The sequence below is a fragment of the Pholcus phalangioides genome, unplaced genomic scaffold (genome assembly GCF_987345545.1).
Source record: "Pholcus phalangioides strain wild (caught in Gottingen) unplaced genomic scaffold, Ppha-v1.0 ptg000015l_1, whole genome shotgun sequence".
NCBI lineage: Eukaryota > Metazoa > Arthropoda > Arachnida > Araneae > Pholcidae > Pholcus > Pholcus phalangioides.
Window position 1 is genome coordinate 116232084 of NW_028301608.1, and position 13575 is coordinate 116245658.

Here is a 13575-nt window from a genome sequence, read left to right on the forward strand (position 1 = left end):
TACAAGGGGACACCAGTATCGATTGGTGAGGGACAATGCAAGGTTATGGTGTCGCAGGGAATTTTTCTCCAATAGGGTTGTTAATAAATGGAATAGCTTACCCCCGGAGGTAGTAAATTGTAACACAATTGACACGTTTAAAAAGAAATACGATAAACATGTTGGGGTAAATCGAGAAGCTATCCATTCTTAGAATAAGACAACCATAAGTAATCTTTATGGGCATCGTATAATATTTTATCATGTGTATATATTGTTTGTAATTTGTGTTAATTGCATTTTTAATTGGGTTGCTGTATTTTTGAAACATATGACAACCATATTTTTATGGGCATCTTTTTATCAGCCACCTCGTTGGGCATTTTGCCTGTTGTGGCGTTGTATTTGTATTTGTATAATGATAAGCAAAAACATATTTAATCAATTTTAAAGATAATTATTCCGATAAATTTCCTTTCATCAAACGTTCCAGAAGAGGGCCGACTTTTCCTTTTCGTACAAGTTGTGTTACGGACATAAACATCGGTCATGGAAAGACTGCCATCATCACTCGTGAAATGAAAAAAGCAAGTGTCACAAAAAGTCAATGTTCTTCAAAAATTGACGGTGTTTTCCTTCATCTTCCGATGATTTTGGGGTCATTCGCGCAGAATGTTCGTTCACGGCGTTTCTGATTGAACACAATATTTATTTTTACATCATTGAAGTTTTGGCCTCCAATTTCACTTGTTTTTTTGCTTAGGAATTTTATTCCCAAGGGTTTAACTTCCATGTGTGTAAAAAAATCCCTATTTCAATTTGACTTCAGTAGGGATTTTATTCCCTACGCTTTAACTTTTATGTTTGGAAAATCCCTATTTTATTTGGAAAAATCCCTATTGTATTTATTAGGGAGTGGTTTTAGCATAAAATACGGGTTTGCGCGAAAATCTCCCGAATTTTCATTTTCAAAAGTTGGCAGCTATGGTATTGCTTTGGAAACTACACAAGAACTTTTCTTATGGAAACTAATTTTGATCAGTATTTCAATCATGATCAGTTGATGTTTCAATCGCTTTTCAGTCGTTGGTGTCACTAACAGCTGAGAAATGTTTTACCCCGTGTGTTGCAGTCGTTCTGAAACTTTAGTTATAATCGGTTCCCAGAATAGTTTATATTTAAAGTACAGGGGTTCTCGCGCCATCAACCTTTCTCAAGTATTTTCGCTTAAACGGAACAACTTCAAAGCATAAATAGGCACACAAATCAATATCGCCAGCTCGCTGCGATGCGTACTTTTAGAAACACTAGCATAGGTTATATTCAGTTATACTTATATAGTTATAGTCTTATAGTTATAACTTATAGTTAGTCTTGCCAAAAAAGTAGCTTCTGTAGCAAATTCAATTTTTTTGGTGGGGGGGGGGGAAACAGGAGTTTCACAATGTTGATGTTACACTAGATGCGCCCGAAAAATATTAACTGCCAAGGGATTTTTAAATAGAATGCAGTTTTTAAGTGTGATGCTATATTAGAAAATATCGTTATACACTCATTGACAGTGGAACCTCCAAACCGTACTCCCCCCACCCCCATTAGTGGACACTTTTTTTTAATTACGTCGACGGGACCCAATGTATTTTACTAGTAACATCTATTAACGGAAACTCTTCGTTACCGGACAAAATTTTCTCGGTCCCATGGGTGTCCGTTATCGAGAGGTTCTACTGTAATAGGATTTCTCGTTGATCGTTCTGTCGAGAGATCAACATTTATATCAAAGGCAAACCCGAATGAAATAAAAAAATATCGCTGGAGCGAGTTTTTTTTTTTACTGGGTTATATGATGATGCCATCTTCTAATGAATTCACACGATGGTCTTTTTTTTGGTGAGTGTTTGTGCACATATTGATTATATCTGCTTTGTGATTTTACACTAGTTGAAACTTAATTCGGATGCACGCGAGAAAAAAGAATTCAAAGTTAAACCCGTGAAAGAACAATTAAATTGCCATAAAATCGTATCTAATAGCTGGAATATAATGCGTTCCACTAAGTTGATTCGCCTAGTGCGTATATTTATTGCACAATAGCAACTTGGCTTGTGAATTGTGTTCTTATTTTCTACTGATTGGTAGATTGTCAGTGTTATAAACCGCTTAACAAAATATCCTCTTTTCTCCTTGCAAACATGCATCTGGCTTTGAATCTTTTCGCCGCAGCATCCTCACAGCGAGCGTTGCTGTAGCGCGCGCGCATAAGTGCACGCTTGTGCACCTCCCACTGAATCGACTTTTTTTTTGTTAAATGCGCGGTGGCGAAATAGCGCCGCTCCTCCCGTCAGTGCGTGACTGGATCGTCAGAGCGTGCGGTGGTTCGTTTGCGGCATCCGTTCGAACGGCATTCCGTTTTTTAATTCCTTGTCTTTTTTTTTAGTTTTTTTGATCCTCGAATACCTTGTGCTTTTTTGTGCTGTTGCGATATTTTTTTAAATTTTGTGCCGTCCTCTTTGGGGATCTGTTCGAGTCTTGAGTTCGAGACTAACTCACTTCTCGAATATGCTGGTGGAACCGTATGCAACGGCGGCCGCAGCAGCCAGGTCCCACCCGCAACTGGTGCCGGCCGCCGCGCTGTGCACCAACGGGACCGCCGAGCTGCCGTCGGCTGCCGAGACGGTAACGTTGTTCGCCCCGTGGACTCCGGCCGTGGGATGTAGTCCGTATACGACCGCTGTCCCACTAACCGCAGGCCCGCAACAGGCTGGGGGGCCTGTGGCTGTGCGTCCGTTGTCATCCATACACGCCCTGCGGGCCGCTTCGATGCTTCATCAGCAGGTCCTCATGAAAATGGAGATGGCCGCCCAAGCACCGTTGGTAAGTATCCGTTATGAATGTAAATAGTCTGGTTACCATCTTATTACGTTCTGTGTATCACTTTTTGGAGAGGGACACTTGTTTGTATTAAAAACGATTAATCCAACGTGAAGAGCGAATTAAAGTTCAAATATTCTGAATTACGTTTCGGCTCACGATATGTGTCGTTCTCAAATAAAGGAGTTGAAAAGTGAGAACAGTTATAAAAAAAAAACTTATTCCTTTTTTTTAATCGCATTTTGTTTTGCTGCAAAAATACAAAATATGCGAGTTTTCTATCGCGTACGGGCAAAACATTTAAGTTACCACCAATGGAAAGTCGATACACTTCATTCATAACAGACCATAGTTATGTTGGATAATCAATATAGTCTGCTATCACGGCGTCGTTCTAGGGCAGTGGTTCTCATCCTTGGAAAGTCCGCGGCCGGTTGATTGTTTTTTTTTTTGTTGTGAGTGGAAGACCCTTTTATACACTACTAATGAGCAGCAAACGTAGTAAAATGAAACAGTGAATCACTCACGGTCCCCCAGTGTGACTGATGTCAGGGTCCGGCGGTTGAGAACCACTTCCAGGAGCATATACTACGTGTACAAAATTCAACTGTAAAAATAATTACACGAGCTTAATTGAAATATAAGTAAAAAATATACCTATATTCGAGGAAAAAATTTTGCCTCTCAATCTTTTAGTCATTTGAGTGGATGTAACTCAAAAAAATAGTAATACTCCCCCCATTTGTGTTTTACTTGTATCTGATTTTTTTACCTTCAGTGCATTTGGATATCGTAATATGCAGGGCTGGACAAGGACATCTAGTCCCAGGTCGCCATGGCGTCCAAAAAAATCGGTATTTGGGCCTAAAATTTTCTAAATGTGGTTGCTGAATTGAAGCAAATTTCTAAATTGGAGTCAAAGGGCAACACAATTTTCTGATTTCGTTACACTACGTCTTTTTCACATGGAAATTTAAAAAAAAACATTATTTGGGACCGTTTTTTGAGGAAAAATACCATGCTTGGCTCCTGGGGAATTGGGCTGGCGTCTAAATTTTTTCGATTTGTCAAGCCCTGTAATATGTTCTGCATCGACGTGGTTTGCTTCATCACTTCAGTGGCCAGGGGAACAAATAAGTGCGCTTGTAAGTCGTACCCCCAGCTCACGTACTTCATGGAGGAATAAATTACTCGATAACACCTTAACTCATGGTGCTCTCTACAAAAAAAGGGGAAAATTACAATAAAAAGTTATTTTTTAGTTTCATCTTTGTTCTTTTACGTGTTTTGTGTGGTTTTTCCTGCTTGTAGAGTGTCTGTACAGTGAAGTTATTTTAAAGGCGTTCGTTTCTACTACAGCCCATTGTGGGCAATGTTTTCTCATTCCTTAAAGGTAATTTTTATAATATCAAGTGAAACGATTTGTAGTTTCTTATGTAAAAAATGATTGATAGTATGTGTTTTATTTGATTCTTCAAATTAAATTCAAAATGATGATAGATGCCCAATTCATTGAAGTATGGTTAAGATCTAAATACTTTTGCACACTTGAAAAATCGTCAAATTCGGAAAAAAGATATTTTCTGGCAGCATTAGTGGAATGCGGCTACGAGTTCAACTGCAAACAATTTCCTCCCCCACTTGTGTTTTTTATATTGTTGAAATACATACCAACTTATCACAAATTAAAACGCGTGTCATATTCAATGTTTTTAATTTTGAAATGCATCCAAATTAAGATGTATACTTTAAATTTTTTTTTCAAGAGAGTAAAATAAAAAAAGTTAAAATGATGAATTAGGTGAAAAATAAATAAAATGAAATTCTGGGAACGAGTTAATTTTTGAAAGCTTGATAATCTTAATATACAGTTGGATCCCGTTAAAACGTACTCCAAAGGACCAGAGAAATCACTTCGTTATAAAGGAATTCCAGGTTTCGCATGCAGACTTATTTGGGGGATTATAGGAAAGTGTTCGTTAAAACGAGATTTTTTCGTTATAACGGGATTCAACTGTAGTAAAACTCTGAAACCTCAGATGGGGTCACCCATCTTTTACGGCGAAATAATTTTCCGGGAAAAACTAAAGTATGCTTTTCGAACCCCTGCTTAACTGTCATCCTCTGATATGGTTACGGGGCTACGGGCACTATTTTCCTCATTCATTCCATGGAGTTGGACCCCTGTAAAAAATGGACACATTCTTTGTTCGAATTTTCCTCATCTTATAGTTCCTCCAATGAATTTCCTGCAATAAATTCACTGCTTATGTAATTTCTAAAGTTAATCTGTAGCGCTTGTGGCTCATTCAAACCCTCGGTCTATTTAACAACTTTTTTTTACTTCAAGAGATGTTGAGTTTTTATAATTTTGCATGTTACGGCTAAAAAAAATATTTTTTTACTCCAGGACAATGCTTAATGTCTAGACGTTTTCCCTTATAAAACTTTCGAGGAACATTTCAGCCCCCAAAGCAGAATGTTTTGCGATGTTTTGCAACGAACCCTCAGCTGACTGAATGTTCTGCGGTAAAAATTCACATATACATGCCGTATATACTCGTGTATAAGCCGAGTTTTTTTGTGGAAAAATTCGTTCCTCAAGTCTGGGGGTCGGCTTATACTCGGGTCAGTTTTTGATAAAATATCGACCCCTGCAATCAGTAGTCATTTTTGTAGGTGGCATTATTGGTACGAGATATGTTCAAACCCCACAGAACCAATAATGTCAAAGCCGAGGCAAAGAAATCGAAAATATCATTGGCCTTAATACCAGGTGGGCTAACGTCGATTGTACAGCCTTTAGATGTGAGCATGAACAAGCCTCTCAAAGACTATTTGAGAAATTTGTGGATCGAATGGATGAGTTCCGATGATATAAAAAGTGGTGCCTTGAAGAAACCTTACATTGGCCTAGTGTGACAATGGGTACATGAGGCGTAGAATTCTGTTTCCGCCGAAATTATCATCCGATCCTTCAAAAAGTGTTGCATCAGCAATGCGATGGACGGAACTGAAGATGATATCCCCTTTGAAAGTGACAATGGCAATGACAGCCCAGATGAGGATAAAAACGAAAATGCCGCACCTTATGATGATCTGATCGATTACGATGAGCTTGTAATATACGGTAATAGCGTTTTTCTACACTATTCTTAAAATTCAAAAGAAACGGATGAATCATTTTCTGTTGTAAATTTCCGTAAGATATTCATTTTGCATGAAAATATAAAAAAAAATTTCTCTAAAATGCACGGATTTTTTGGGGGTCGGCTTATACACGGGTTTTCAATTTATTGCGGTTTTGGTGGTCCTGAAGTGGGGGGGGGGGGTCGGCTTATACACGATTATATACGGTAATAGCGTTTTTCTACACTATTCTTAAAATTCTTCGAGATTGTTCTGCAACAGCACTGGTTGTTCTGCGACGTACGTCGCATATTTTGGCACATTCTGCTTTGGGGATTTCAGCGTGTTTGAAATGTACGAAATTACGTTTTATTTAACCCGTTGAGTGGCACAGCAGAAATCGCAAAATGCCATTCCTTTTCAATTTTTCAATTAAGGTTTGCAGCAGGTTTTACCACGACGGTGACCTATCGGTTAGAAATTCTTCGGAATATGGACTGGGTCGCCGTTTCGGTTAGTAAGTAAGCAGGTGTTAACTAAGGGGTATAGGGAGAAGTGTTTCATTTAAAAATTAAGTTCACAAAATATCTCGGCTTCTGAATACTAAAATACTCTACTTATACACCCTCTTACTTATACATTTTCTCAGCTATGAGACGATTGTCTGCACTCCCGATCAAAGATATAGGTAAATAATGCTATTCACTTATATATTTTAACTTATGTCTTTTTTTCTTCTTCCCTTGCATTGACGCATTAGTGAGAGATCCTTGTAAGAGGTCTTTAAGGAGGGCGAGATATCTCGTCAATGCTGCCTAAAGGATTGTTTTATCGGATCTTGAACGAAAATACTGCGGCTTATACGAAACGGCGTTTCTTCGAAAACTTTTCTTTTTCTCAGAGGGGCGCGGTAGCCCGGTCGATAAGATGCTCGCCTAAAGTACCAAAGGATGTTTAGAGGTGTCGCGAGTTCGATACCCGGTTCATCCTTGTCAGAAAACTTCCCTGACACAGGGGTACAACAAAAAACGGCGACTTCACCGCAGCAAAAAATTGTTACCGCAGGGAGTCCCCCATCAAGGGGTTAGCGCACCAACCTCTCGATGAGTATAAAAAACAAGCCTGCCTTTCGGAATCGGCAATAAATTGTAGGTCACTGTCTAATTAGCCCTCGTGTGCAGAAAATGACCGTGGTGGGACAAAAATGATCAATGATTTTTCTCCAGAAATGCGCTTCCTTAGACTTATCGGGAATCGCTGGTCTACAGAGTATAGTAAATATATATAAAAAATTTTGCTCTTCACACACTAGTTTGAAACATTCGAGTGGAACAGCGCTTTTCCAAGGGAGGGTAAACTTGCCAGAATGATCAGTGATTATACATGGGAAACGGGTGCTGAATCAACGATAACAAAATAATTGCAGAAAAAATTTTTTTCGTAAAATTAAAATAATGAATGTAATAGGTGGAATAATTTGCGGAAAAAACTAATTTTTGATGTATGTCCCTAGCTGGGAACACACTAAAGAATGTATAATTTTCTGAAGTATTGGGGAGATATTTATATAGATCGAATGATTGTGCTACATTTCCGAACTTTCCAACGACATCATTGTTCGCTATCCAGCGTGCTACAGCCTCTTCCATACCACCATCTCGCAGCGCTTGGCTGAAGCGAGGTTGCGCTCAAAGCGGTCTTCAAGACCTCTGCTTTTAAAACCCCAGAACATCGGCCGAGTCGTCTAGAATGTTTTTGTTGCCGATCATTGTGGCTGCCAGCAGACTGGCATCACAGTGTTCAGCGACGAATTCCGCTTCAGTCTTGGAGCAGATGACTATCGGACCCGTGTGTGGAGGGGACGGGGCAAGCGGTCCCAATCAACCTTTGTTTTAGAGACATACAGCCATTACCCCTGGTGTGGGGTGCTATCTCTTATGACAGCAGGTTGCCTCTAGTCATCCTGCGTACGACTTTAACAGTTCAACGATATGTTGATGACATCCAGCGGCCAGTCGCGTTACCCTTCATGGTACGTCATCTTGAGATAATTTTCAAATAAAATAACTGCAGGCCAATTACGGCTCGCATATCTCTGGACTGCCCTCGTGCTTTTGATACTCTTCCATGGCCAGCAAGGTCACCGGACCTTTCTCCAATCAAACATGTATGGGACATGGTAGGTTGCCAGATTCGGGCGCTCCAAAATGTGCAAATCTGTAGCAACCATTGATGAATGCCTGGCAGAATGTATCGCTCGCAGTGTGGGATTAGGAATCTTTATCGTTCCTTACATCGACGTATACAAGCATCGCCGCCCGGGGTGGGGTTCACAAATTACTGATTTGAACATTCAATGTGTAATTGCTAGCCACGGATGGGTCCTACGGCTGTGAATTTTTAATCCTTTCATTAGCTGTGTGTACGAGCTTTAAAAGGACCACTTAAAAGCATAAACAGGCACACAAATCAATATCTCCGGCTCGCCGCGGTAAAGGTTGGCGACGCCCCTATTAGCGGCGGCGCACACTTTGAGAAACACAGCTTGTTGACGCATGGAGTATAAATCTGCAAGTTTTCTCGGTCGTGATACTGGTTCAGCTTATACACCGAAGGGGCGCCGAAACTATCTCATGGCAACCTTTAGAGGCGTTGTGAATTCAATATCCGCTCAAATTTGTCAATCTCCTGGCACAGGTACAACAGAAACTCACAATATGACCGCGGAGCCCATTACTATCGCGGGAAGTCTCACATCGACATGTTAGCGTTCCGACTTCTTGATGAGAGACATGAAAAATCTTTGAGAATTGGCTATAAACTGCAAGTTCATGTGTAATTAACCTTCATGCGCAAGAAGGGGCAGTAGTGTGGGAAAAATGAACGCAATTCAAAGAACGGTTGTTTTTAATTGACATCCAGTGGATAAGAATTATTGTTTTTTTTTTCAATACTTCCGTGGAATAGATTTCAATTTCTTGAACTTGAGGGATTTTTTGGTTGCTGATGAGAGCATTTTATCGAGAAATGGGTACGAAATAGTTCAAGTCCAAATGGAATTATGCAACTTCGTCATTACAGGTGTATTATCGAGAATTTTTTTCCTTCTCTTAGACCGGTATTACACTATAAAAGTTTGATAAAATCCATTTTATAAAACTTGAAAAATCTAACCAATAAAGTTATTGGTTACATTTTAGAAAATGCAACCGTTGACCTTATTGGCTGCATTTTTCAAGTTTTATAATAGGACTTTTATCAAACTTTTATAGTGTAATACCGGCCTTAGACCATTTCGTCATCGCAATAAATTCGAAAAATATGGGAGTACAGCAGTGGTTTTCAAACTTTTGTCAGCCGCTGCTCCCTTTGCCTGGTCAACTTCTCTAAACGGCTCCCCAGAATAGTGTGATTAAAGAACATCTTCAAAACACAGAACAGACACACATCAATATCAGCAGATCAACGCGATATCCCTAGGAGCCGCGACGCTGATTTTGAGAAACATTGGATTTGTCTGATTTATATAATTGAATATCCCGTCTTGCGGGAACTCTGAGTTGCGCGATTTTCTGCAGAAAATTCTCGTTACATTCATTCAAGCATAATTGTGTCCCGAGGTAATTGTTTATGAAAACGATTCTTGATTTACTGTGAGAAATTGTCTATTTTCGATCAAAATACCTACATAAAACTGGGCCGATCTTTTTTTTGAAGGGCTGAAAGTAAGGGCATTTAGCACATCCATAATTAAAAGACCCTATTTTAAAGTAGGCGAAACCAGTCATCAGAAAATTCTGAAATTTTGTGGAGGACTTCAAGAAGGGGATGGGAATTTGCTTCGGATGAAAAAAATTAGTTGCACATGTCACCAGAGGGCGTTTTATTAAAAAATTACTCATTTAGACAAACGTTTACAATTTTAACAATTGTTACTGCAACAAAACATGTTCCACATGATGGCCATTTCACATGTGAAACCGCAAGATGGCATGTTCCACAACTGACCGAAGTGTGTGCGGGGGCGGGGAAATGTTCAGCACGTGGTGTGAAACGCTGCCTTTACGGTCAGGTAAAGCTCTTGGATTGTTACGACTTACCAGACGTTTCAAATGCCCCATAGTCAAAAATCGCATGGATTAAGGTCCGAGGATCGGGGAGGCCATAGATTATGGAAGTGCCGGCTGATGACACGTTCTTCTGTAAAATGTGTTTAACATTCTTAACACACTGCAATGTGTGGAGGAGCTCCGTCTTGCATAAAGATTGTCTGCAAGGCAGTGACGTGCTTGCAGAGCCGGAACAATTTCGCTCTGTAACAGCAATGCATATCGCTTCCCGGTGATCATATTAAACAAAAAGGGGGGGATTGCATCAGAAAAAGGATATAACATCATGTAATGACCGGCCCGGGACATAAATGAATGAACGCCAGAACTTTACACCGGCCTGGGACAACATGGGGATTAATTGTGGACTTCGACGTGATTATTTTCCTAATATTTTCGATGTAGTAGTAGATGTCACGATAGAATTCTCGAGAAGGGTTCGAAAATAGTCCAGAAGTTTTCGTGTTCGTAAAGGTTCAAGTTATATTTTGTGATTAGAGTGGACTTTTGGGTGGGAAGAAATTACATTCAAGTAAAGTATGGAAGATATCACTGCGACTACGTATGGAATTGCAGAATGAACACGGGTCCTCAGGTGAGAATTTGAACTGGAGACATTTGGATGTATAGAACACAAAAAGGGGAGATTGTTAGTCTAGCAAGATTTCTACGAAAACAAAGGAATATCATATAAATAAGGCTGGATTATAAAGAATATTATAATCGAAAATGTTAACAAATTGGTAGCGTGTTGATGCGAGCAGATTCAGTCTGGCCTCATGGATCGAGTGATCAATAAAGGTGCGCATAACGGAGTTGAAGACCAACGGCACAAGGGACTTTTGAGGCAAATTCCAAATATCTGGTCACCCAAGTTTTTTGAAAGAGGATCTCAAGGTATTGACCCAATTGTCAGGATCTGACAGACGGGAGAGTGAAGAGAAACAGATTTTAGGAAGCCTGTCATTATCCATTTTCGTGAGCCTTAACCAAAATTTGATGTACTGCTTAATTATAAATACAGAGATGGTGACGGCCGAGTTCTAGCCTCAAGTGATAGCCTGGACATAGTCCCCAAAGCAGAATGTTTAGCACTGTTCTGCGACGAGCCCTCAGCTGACTGGAAATTTACTGTAATAAAAATCCCCATACGTGTAATAGTGATTTTTTGCAGTTTTTTTTTTAATTCCTTCAAATTATTCTGCAGTAGCGTTAATTGTTCTGCGACGTCAGATTTTGGCACATTCTGCTTCGGGGCCATAGCTTACTGGTACCGAGGATCTTTCCTAGAAAAAACGTTTTCAGGGGCATCGGTTTGGGAAAAGGCCCAACCGGGGCCAGCGTAACTAGTACACTTCGAACAAGACTATCGAAAACTTTGAAGGCGACATGAAAGGAAGGGTTTTTGTTTCTTCGGAGTAAACGTTTAATAGCTCTGCTGACGCCGCATATGATTTTTTTACCATTAAATTTGCGAATGAAAATATACCAGATGGGGGTGAACGGAAGACCTAAATACGCATAGTTACGAACTATTTCTACTCCGTTCCAAAAAATTGTTTTTCGGGAAGCGACCTGAACGTCGGAAGACCATAACTTTTATTTCATTGATATTCACCCGAAGCCTATTCCTCTTGAAGTATAGTTATCAAGCAGATTTTTTTCCTGTAGTTAGGTTTTCTGTATCGGCAAGGAGGACTATATCATCGGCGTACAAGAGCAAATTAATATCTGTATGACTATCGACCTGAATTCCCCGGATATCGGGTGTTTCAAAGATTTTTTCTATGTCGGCAAGAAAAGGAGAAAATAATAAAGGGGAAGCAGGTTCACCCTGCAAAATACCGGAGTCGACTGGAAATGCATCCGTGAATGAATTGCCTGTTCTCACCCTACCATACACATTAGAAAAGAAAATTTTGTAGATTTTAATAATTTTATCGCTAATTCCCAGACCGTGTAATTTGCACCAGAGTAGATTGGTCAATCTACTGAGTCAACTGAATCGAATGCTTTAGAGAGGTCAACGAAGCAGGAATATACCTTGACAGTTGGTTTAAAGGCGTACTTGAATGATTGAGCTTAATGTAAATATATGTTCAATGCAACCTCTGTTTACGGAAAGCGCCCTGGGATTCCGGAAGTCTACAGTTTACCTCCGACCAAGTATAGAGTCGTTTGGTAAGAATAAGTTGCAAAAACTTGTAACAACTCCTCGGAAGAGAAATCCCACTATAATTCGCCGGGTCAGTGGTAGGGCCTTTCTTGTGAAGTGGGCGTATAATGATTTCGTTCCAGGACTCTGTGAAGTTTCCGGTTTTAAAGAATAAATTGAAGTGGTTTAGGAAGACCTGGGGGGTAGATTGGTGAGAAATTCATTTAAGCTATCTGATCCTGGGGAATTTTTAGGTTTTGGGGATGGAAGGGTAGCAAAGTACTTAGATGAGGAAATTCGTCCATCTAGAATGGTGGGGGGGGGGGATAGATCGGGGGCCGGTCTATCTCACTCCCAGGTAAGGCCTCAATCAAGGAGGCAAGTAATGTTGAGAAATGGTCATACCAAGATTGGTCAGGGATCGATGATGATGGGGGGGGGGGGGGTGGGGACGGTGCCTAAAAGGGGGTAAAGCAGCCCAGAATGTGGAGGGAATTAGTAGCATGACATTTCCAAGTGTATTTTCTCAAAAAAAGCTCGCTTCTTAGAAACACAGGTAGAACGGAAGTTTTCGAGCTTCCACAAAACGAGCATACAAATTTGAGTGATTATGTCGCCTGGCTTTTCTCAACGCCACATTCATATAATGCTTAAGATTATTACACACATCGAACCAGAGAGATTTCAGGGCTTTATTATTGAAATAAGTTATTTTGGAGTACATAATGGGAATACGAGCGGCATTAATTATACATTTTTGAAATTGTCAAAGAAACAGTCTATATCATCGATTGCATTGACCAAAAAGTAATCCGAAGAGAAGGAAGCTAGGAAAACTTCGCGGAATTCAGGAGCCCTTATATCAGACAAGCGAAATTTTATTGTGTGGTTAGGGGAGGGTCTGCAAGGGAAATGGGTCCGTAGAAGTGACCCGTTATTGGGAAATGATTGGAATATGAGCGTTGAAGTACTTCAAAATCCGTAATGTGTGTGGATGCAAAGGGAGAGGGACGAGATAATGCAATCTATTAACACTAGAACCAATTGAGAAAACAAGTGAAATTACAAGTTTCGTCTCGGAAACGAACCGTTCAAAATTAGTACCGCGTTAACTACACAAAAAAAATCAGAATATTGCCTCGTCCGTCCCGGCCACAATCCAAGGGGATGCCCTATCTCTAAAGCCCTCCCGAGAAAGATCTTGGGGGTGGGGGAAAGAGGCCTGCAGCCCATGCCACCAAAATGAAATTTCCACCGATTATGAACACCTCCCCCAAGTTCAACAGTCTCACTCATCGAGTATTTCGGTTTAGCTTAGGGTTATTTGCATTT

The 13575-nt window shown here is 40.1% G+C and overlaps 1 protein-coding gene across 9 annotated transcripts in view; it reads left to right on the forward strand.

Moving 5' to 3' along the window:
- The window catches only part of LOC149077690 (nucleolysin TIAR-like), a 158640-nt gene that overhangs the window by 43403 nt on the left and 101662 nt on the right, over positions 1-13575 (forward strand). Inside the window, exon 1 of one of the 9 annotated variants that reach the window (XM_089245266.1) lies at positions 2209-2853. The exons of 6 other annotated variants lie outside the window; for them this stretch is intronic. In XM_089245266.1, coding sequence (XP_089101392.1) covers positions 2539-2853 — 315 coding nt within the window. In that variant the 5' untranslated portion in view covers positions 2209-2538. Of the gene's footprint in view, positions 1-2208; positions 2854-13575 lie in introns of those variants that run through there. 2 more of the 9 variants (XM_089245269.1, XM_089245270.1) reach the window with 2 other exon arrangements.